This window comes from Stegostoma tigrinum, unplaced genomic scaffold, assembly GCF_030684315.1.
Source record: "Stegostoma tigrinum isolate sSteTig4 unplaced genomic scaffold, sSteTig4.hap1 scaffold_645, whole genome shotgun sequence".
Classification (NCBI taxonomy): domain Eukaryota; kingdom Metazoa; phylum Chordata; class Chondrichthyes; order Orectolobiformes; family Stegostomatidae; genus Stegostoma; species Stegostoma tigrinum.
This window is the reverse complement of record NW_026728585.1, coordinates 17,501-26,079: the sequence shown is the minus strand read 5'-3', so window position 1 is coordinate 26,079 and position 8,579 is coordinate 17,501. Positions and strand designations below refer to the sequence as shown.

At 50.0% G+C, this 8,579-nt stretch overlaps 1 protein-coding gene across 1 annotated transcript in view; it reads left to right on the top strand.

The window, feature by feature from the left end:
* LOC132209074 (uncharacterized) overlaps positions 1–8,579 on the top strand; it is a 22,737-nt gene continuing 14,158 nt past the window's right edge. The window contains exons 1-4 of the mRNA XM_059644278.1: positions 1–810; positions 5,494–5,562; positions 6,919–6,990; positions 8,054–8,172. Of these exons, the coding sequence (XP_059500261.1) occupies positions 793–810; positions 5,494–5,562; positions 6,919–6,990; positions 8,054–8,172 (278 nt within the window). The 5' untranslated portion in view covers positions 1–792. The remainder of the gene's footprint in view (positions 811–5,493; positions 5,563–6,918; positions 6,991–8,053; positions 8,173–8,579) is intronic.

Sequence of the window (8,579 nt, the reverse complement as noted above, 5' to 3'; positions counted from 1 at the left end):
CCTCTCAACACGGTGGGGCGCTGTGACGCTACATTGCGATCCTCCCAACGCAGTTGAGGGCAGGAGATCGCATACCTGAACATTTGTACTTCAAGAGTGAACATTAACAATTTTTTTAAAAGTTCTTGAATCGATGAAGGTGCAAGGGGAAAGAAAAACTCTCCAACTTGATAATAAAGAATGTTGTTGGATGGGCCATCTTGTGCAGCATTTGCTGTGCTCGTTGGCGTGGTCCTCCCAGCTATTTCCTGGATGTGGTTGCTAGGGAAGACGTGGCCCAGTTGCTAGGGGAGGCAGGGCCCAGTTGCTAAGGGAGGCACGATCCAGTTGCTAAGGGAGGCAAGATCCAGTTGCTAGGGGAGGCAAGATCCAGTTGCTAGGGGAGGTAGGGCCCAGTCGCTAGGGGAGACGTGGCCCAATTGCTCCGGGAGACTGGGCCCAGTTGCCAAGGCAACCTCTCCATCCTTTTTATTGACAAAGAACAAATCCACGGCCAGTTGATGCATTCACAACATTTTTTTTTAAAAATCAGGTTTTATCCTTCTTTTGCAAAGATCTGTATCAGAGGCAGTCAATACCTTGTTGTAATTGAAAGCAAACAGGGTTCCGGTCAAAAGAATTATTAATTTTGGGCAACTTGCATTTGGGAAATAAATGAAACTCACCTTGTGAAGGTACCGGGATTTTAAAAATTCGAAGAAAATGCTTTTGGGCGTGTGATTCTGCAACCCTGGAACTTTTCTTCCCTCAGTTTCATTTTTCTACCTCGCCCTACAGGCAGGATTGATCAATATGAGTTCGGCCACGGAGGTAGGTCATGCTTTTCTTAATATTGTTAAATGCTGATTCTTCTCTTATCTTTCCAACCGCATTCATATAGCCGCCTTTCCCAATCTTGGGCAGGGCCACATTGTAAATGCAGCAAATGAAGCACTTTTTCAAGTGGGGTCGAGGTTGTAATATCTTAAAGTTCACAATTGATTGGAACAAGGGTGACACACGGGAAGCTGGTTGTGAAGTGGCAATGTTACTGTGTTGGTAATCCCCTGACTCTAAAGTACAGGGGGCATTGGTTCGTAACATCGATGGTGAAGTTTAAATTCAGCAAAATTCTGAAATTAAAAGCCAGTACAGTGGCTATGAAACTGCAGCCAGTTCTCATAAAAACCCATCTGCTTCGGTAATGTCCTTCAGGGGAGTGAATCCTCCATCCTTACATGGCCTGGCCTACACGTGACTCCAGGCTGTCAGCAACTTCGGTTGATTCTAGCTGCTCCCTGAAATGCCCTGGCACGGCATTCAGTCAAAGGGTAATTTGGGTGAGCAATTATTGCTCATTTCTAGACTCTCACACCCCTAAAAGCTAACTTAGAAGAAAATTTGGACACGTGGGGTAGATGAGGGACATCTTGGTGCGAAATGCTTCTTGTGGTGAGGAGATAGTGTTAACAAGTCCTTCAGAGTGGGGGATGGGGTGGAGGAGAGTAGAGAGATGCTATCCCCAGTGTAGGGCTAAGTCTACGCTCTGGAAGTGTGTGACTCAGCAACACCGAAGGAACAGAAAATGGCTTTATGGGGAACTGGCAGGGGGTGGTGTTCCCATGTATCTGCTACCCTTGTCCTGCCAGATGGAAATGGTCGTGGGTTTGAAAGGTGCTGCTGCTGAGCGTCAGAGGTGGAGGGAGTGGACGTTTGTGGATATGGTGCTAATTAAGTGAGGGCTGCTTTATCCTGGATGGTATCAAGCTTCGTGAGTGTTGTTGGAGCTGTACTCATCCAGGCAAGTGGGGAGTATTCCATCTCTCTCTTGACTTGTGCCTTGTCGATGGTGGACAGGCTTTTGGGAGTCAGAGGTGAGTTACTTGCCGCAGTATTCCTGGTCTCTGACCTGTTTTTATAGCTACTGCATTTATGTAGCAAATCCAGTTGAGTTCTTGGTCAACAGTAACCTCAAGAATGTTGATCGTGGGGAAATTAATGATGATAACACCGTTGAATATCAAGGGGCAGTGGTTAGATTGTCTCTTATTGGAGGCGATGATTGCCTGGCATTTGTGTGGCACAAGTGTTCATGATAATAGTGACCAGGTAATCTCATTGCACGATGTGTATTGAGGTTAAAGGTAATGGCTCGGACAGTGGGGAGACCTCCCAGTTCCTCTTCGGAAATAGCAAATGGGCGGGGCGATGGCCTAGTGGCATTATTGCTAGACTACTAATCCAGAGACCCCAGGTAACATTCTGGGAATCTGGGTTCAAATCCCACCACGGTGAAATTTAAATTCAATAATAATCTGGAAATAAGAGTCTAAATGTTCTGGATGTGAGTTTGCTCGCTGAGCTGGAAGGTTAGTTTTCAGATGTTTCGTCACCTTTTTTTAATTTGAAAAAAATATCCTTTATTCATAAGGTGTACAAAAAAAACGTATTTACACACCTACCCAGTCATGCAAGCCGCTCTGGGTTACCCAGGGGGTACATACACCAACTAAAGGAAAAAAACAAAGAAAAAAAAAACAAAGCTAAGAAAATACCCCGGCAGTCGTCTCCCCACGCAGTCCCAGTTGGCCCCCTGACCAGTTGGGGAAGGCGCCAGCTGGGCCCAGTTACCAGATAGGGCCATTTTTTCTATTCTGGACCAGGGGTTTCATACCGTGGTCTTTCCCCACCGCACCTTGGCGGCGGCTGCCCCAAGCTTCAGCGCGTCCCTCAGCACGTAGTCCTGGGCCTTGGAGTGCGCCAGTCTGCAACATTTGGTCGGGGTCAGTTCTTTCAGCTGGCAGACCAGCAAGTTGCAGGTAGACCAAAGAGCGTCTTTCACCGCATTGATGGTCCTCCAGACGCAGTTGATGTTGGTCTCGGTGTGCGTCCCAGGAAACAGCCCGTAGAGCACAGAGTCCCGCGTCACGGAGCTGCTCGGGACGAACTTCGACGAATACCACTGCATCCTCCTCCTGACATCCTGCGCATAGGCACACTCCAGAAGGAGGTGATCGACAGTCTCGTTCCCCCCCCCCTCCGCAGCCACCTCGAGGGCAGCATGCGGTGGCGCAGAGATTCCGGGCATGCATAAAGGATCTCACTGGCAGAGCCCCTCTCACCGCCAGCCAAGCAATGTCCTTGTGCTTGTTTGAAAGTTCTGGCGATGAGGCATTCTGCCAAACGACTGTGGCAGTCTGCGTGGGGAACCACACGACGGGATCCACCCTCTCCTTTTCCCGAAGGGTCTCGAGGATACTACGTGCTGACCACTGCCTGACGGCCTTGTGGTCAAAGGTGTTTCCCTTCAAAAATTTCTCCATGAAGGACAGGTGGTACGGAACGGTCCAACTACTCGGAGCGTTCCGCGGCAACGAGGCCAGGCCCATCCTTGGCAACACCAGGGACAGGTAGAACCTCAGTAAGTAGTGACACTTGGTGTTTGCGTACTGAGGATCTATGCAGACCTTGATGCAGCCACACACAAAGGTAGCCATCAGGGCGAGGGTAGCGTTTGGTACGCCCTTTCCCCCATTTTCCAGGTCTTTGTACATGGTGTCCCTGCAGACCCGGTCCATCCTCGACCCCCAAATGAAGTGAAAGATGGCCCAGGTGACCGCAGCGGCGCAGGTCCAGGGAACAGGCCAGGCCTGCGCCACGTACAACAGTACCGAAAGCCCCTCGCACCTGACAACCAGATTCTTGCCCGCGATGGAGAGGGACCAGAGCGTTCACCTGCCCAGCTTCTGCTTCAGTTTGGTGATACACTCCTCCCAAGTCTTAGTGCACGCCCCAGCTCCACCAAACCAAACACCCAGCACCTTCAGGTAGTCTGTCCTGACGGTGAAGGGGATGAAGGAGCGGTCGTCCCAGTTCCCGAAGAACATGACCTTGCTCTTAAACCCTATTGACTTTGGCACCCGAGGCCAGTTCAAACTGGCCGCAGATGTCCAACAGCCTACTCACTGACCGACGATCGGTGCAGAAGACGGCGACATCATCCATGTACAGGGAGGTCTTGACCTGAAGGCCTCCGCTACCTGGGTTAGTCGCATCCTTCAGGCTCACGTCCTTCCTGATGGAGGTGGCGTAGGGCTCCTCAAAGCACACAAACAAGGCAGGAGAGAGCGGGCAGCCCTGCCTGACTCCAGATCTGACGGGAAAACTGTCCGATTCCCACCTGTTGATCGAGACTGCCCTAACGATGTTGGTGTAGAGCAGCCGGATCCAATTGTGGATGCCCTCCCCGAACCCCAATTTGGAGAGGACGTCCCTCATGTAAGCACGAGAGACCCTGTCGAAGGCCTTCTCCTGGTCCGGGCTGACGAGGCAGGTGTCCACCCGCCTGTCCTGCACGTAGGCAATCGTATCCCTGATGAGCGCTGGTTATGGTTTCTGGGCTCGTTTTGTCTGTTTGTTTGGGTTTGTTGCTGAGGAATCGGCGGACTGTGTTCATAGGATACCCATTCTTTTTGAATACGCTGTATAGGTGATTTTCCTCTTCCCATAACCACTCTCCCCTACATCAAAGACATTTCCGAAATGACTGCCAGACTCCTCGGACCTCTTGGCATCAGGGTAGCCCACAAACCCATCAACACACTAAAACAGCAGCTAATGAACTTAAAAGACCCGAAACAGACAACAAACAAAACGAACGTCATCTACAAAATACCTTGCAAGAACTGTGACAAACACTACATTGGACAAACTGGTAGAAAGCTAGCCACCAGGATACATGAACATCAACTAGCCACAAAACGACATGACCCACTATTACTCGTATCCTTACATACAGATAAGGAAGGACACCACTTTGATTGGGACAACACATCCATCCTAGGACAAGCCAAACAGAGACACGCACGAGAATTCCTAGAAGCATAGCATTCCAACCGGAACTCCATCAACAAACACATTGATTGGGAGCCCATCTACCACCCCCTGAGAAAAAGAACAGGAAATGACATCACTAATGCAGGAAATGACATCACCAACCCAAGGAAACCTAACCAGATAAATAGAAAGCGGGACATAACACCAGCGCTTCGTCGGAGGCTCACTGATGTTACCGAGAATGGTGACGAAATGTCTGAAAACTAACCTTCCAGCTCAGCGAGCAAACTCACATCCAGAACCTCAACCTGAGCTACAAATCTTCTCAAAACTCACTAATCTAAATGTTGTCCATGAATCCATGGTCAGCTGTCAGGAAAACCGCATCTGGTTCACTAATGTCCTGCAGGGAAGGAAACTACCGTCCTTACTTGGTCTGTGACTCCAGACCCACAGCCAATGTGGTTGACTCTGAACTGCCCTCTGGGCAAGTAGGGTTTGGCAATGATGGTCTAGCCAAGTGATACCCACACCAACGCATTGATGCCCATACGTACGAGAAGGATTAGGGATTAGAATGTTGACGGGCACTAGCTCAGGGGTCATACCTCAGTGGCATCAGGAGGAACAAACAATGAATGGAGCCTACAGTGACACCCCTGTGTGCTGTCTTTCTAGAACCAGACAAGTGGGGTGAAGAAGATTCAAGAATTCCTCGCTGATTTGGTGGTACTGGGATCACTGCAGGTAAGGGGAGTGGGGACCGAGGACTCTGCATGGCATCTTTCAGCACCTCCAGAAACACTTTGTGAAGGAAGCACTGTTGTGCTAGCAATTAGACCCTGTTGTCAAATTGAATGGGAGCACATGGGAAGCCGGAGCTGGAGCAGGCCTCGCTGTGTCCACCCCAACATCAGCGATGTTCAGTAAGGTCACAGCTGATCTGAGCTCAGAGACTTAGGCAGAGAGTGAGACCCCACAAACGATCATAGGATAATAACATTATTGTCTGTCTTATTTAAGTGGTTGATTGAGTGTTTAAATATTGGCCCAGGACACTGGAGAGAACTCCTCTTCTCCGAAATAACAGCAGTGAGATCTTCCGTGTCCACTCTGAGAGGGTGGCTGGAGCCTCGGTTTAGTATTTGCGAGACAGTCCCACTGACTGTGCAGCCCTCCCTCAGTGACTACGATGTGGAGTGCAGGCGTGGACTTTGTCCTCAGATCTCTCACCCTCCAGCTCCTCCCAAGGTGAGCCTGCTGTGGCTCTGGTTAGCACTGCTGCGTCACGGCGCCAAGGACCCAGTTTCGGTTCCACCCTCGGGCGGCTGACTGTGTGGAGTTTGCGCATTCTCCCTGTGTCTGTGTGGGTTTCCTCCGGCTGCTCCGGTTTCCTCCCACCGTACAAAAGTGTGCGGGTTAGGGTGGACTGACCTTGCTAAATTACCCAGACTGTCTGGGGATGTGCAGCTTAGGGAGCCTACAGCCTGATGGCTTAAACATAGAACTCACCAGTTTCAAAATCTCCCCACCCTTCCCCGGCCTCATCCCATGTCCAATCGTCCCTGTCATTCCTGCCTTCTTGACCTAACACAAACTGCCCATCTTCTTCCCCACCTACCCACCCCACTCTTCCCACTGACCAATGCCCACTACCCCCTACCTGCATTTGTCTATCACCACCCCACCTATCTTCCCCCAGCCCCATCCCTCTTCTTTCTATTTATTTCCCAGCTCCCATCCCCTTCCCCAGTCCCAATGAAGGATCTGGGCCCGAAACGTTGACTTTCCCGCTCCTCTGACGCTGCCTGACCTGTGTTCCCCCAGCCCCACGCCGTGTTCCCCCAGCTCCACGCCATGTTGACTCTGACTCCAGCATCTGCTGTTCTTGTTATAGGCAGGCTAGGCGGGTTGGCCATGGTAAATGCACGGTTATGGGGAGATGATGGGATGCTGCTCAGAGGGTTGGTGTGGACTTTGATGGGCCAAATGGCCTCTCCCTGCACGTCTGTGAAGCCAGCTATTCCACAGACGGAGATTTAAATGTAGCAGGAGATCACACTTCAGGGAATCTATTCCATTTTACTCTCTTCCCTTCCTCAGGGTTTCCGATACTTCCAGCCCTGGTTGCGGGGTCGCGAGGAGTTGCTGCTGACTGTGGTGAATGAGGATTCCGTAAGTAACGTCCCAAACACCCTCGGCCCCTCCGTACAAATCCTGGATTTGTCTGAGCTTTAGGGATTGTTTCCCGGAGAGAAGGGTGAAGTTGGGGGTGGAGAGGTGACCTTAGAGGTTATAAAACCATGAGGGGTACAAATAGGATGAATGGCAGGTGTCTTTTCCCTAGGGCGGGGGGATTTCAAAACTAGGGGGCACATTGTTAAGGTGAAAGGAGAGAGATTCGGAAAAGACACAAGACACAAGGCACAAATTGTTTACACAGAGGGTGGGTTGTGTGTGAAATGAACTTCCTGAGGATGTGTGTTTAAAAGACTTTGGGCTAAGTACATGAATGGGAAAGGTTTGGAGGGATACAGGCCAGGAACAGGCAGGTGGGACTAGTTTATTTTGGGATTATTTTCAGCACAGACTGGTTGGGCCAAAGGATCTGTTTCTGTGCTGCACAAAACCAAAGGTCTATCAAAGCAGTTCACTTGTTGTTCAGTACCAGCCTCAGCCGGGTTTGTGCGATGTGAGTGTGGCTGTCTCAGTCAGCATTTAGTTGCCCCCTTCAGAAGGTGGTGGTGAGCTATCTTCATGAACCGCTGCAGTCCACCTGCTATGGGTTGACCTACGATGCCATTAGGGAGGTAGTTGCAGGATTTTGACCCGGCGACAGGGAAGGAACAGCCAATATACTCCGAGTCAGGATGGGGAGTGACTCAGAGGGGAATGTGCAGGAGGGTGCTGTTCCCCTGTACATGCTGCCCCTTGTCCTTCTGGATGGAAGTGGCCGTGGGTTTGGAAGGTGCTGCCTGAGGGTCTTTGGGGAATTTCTGAAGTTCCCTGCTGGATTTTCCATGGCAATACCTCAATCACTCAGCACCCTTTACTACACAAATTGTTGTTCCTTTCAGAATTGAGCATTTTTGCACTTGTCCTGAAGAGTTAAAGGCAGAAAGCTTAAAAGCAGAACTCTCTCTTTCCCTGCAGTACGCCGAATGTTGACTCAGTACATGCACAACAGGCAGAAATCAAGAATCAAAACATCTGTCTCTTTCCTTTCCCGTTTCTCCAGAGCTGGCAATCGGCTAGTTTTCCCAGGAGTCTGGTGAATTCCTGCAATGAGGGTGTTGGAGTGGCCGAGTTGCCCTGTGCTGACCAATCTCTGTTGACGTCACTTCCATCACAGAAGAGGTAAAGCAATCCTGATTTACCAGGACATTGCTGCACATGGGGGATTTGGGTTATAAGGAGAGGCTGGAAAGGTTGGCACTTTTTCCACTGGAGCATAGGAGGCTGAGGGGTGACCTTATAGAGATTTATAAAATAACGAGGGGTATAAGTAAGGTGAATGGTAGGTATCTTTTCCCTAGAGTATGGGATTTCAAGATGAGGGAGCACATTTTTAACGTGGGAGGAGAAAGATTTAAGAAAGATGTCAGGAGCAGTTTTTTTTTTACACAGAAGGAGGTTTGTGTGTGAAGTGAACTTCCAGAGGAAGTGGTGGATGTTACAACATTTAAAAGACATTTGGATAAAACACACGAATAGGAAAGGTTTGGCGGGATATGGGCCACATACAGGCAGGTGGGACTAGTTTA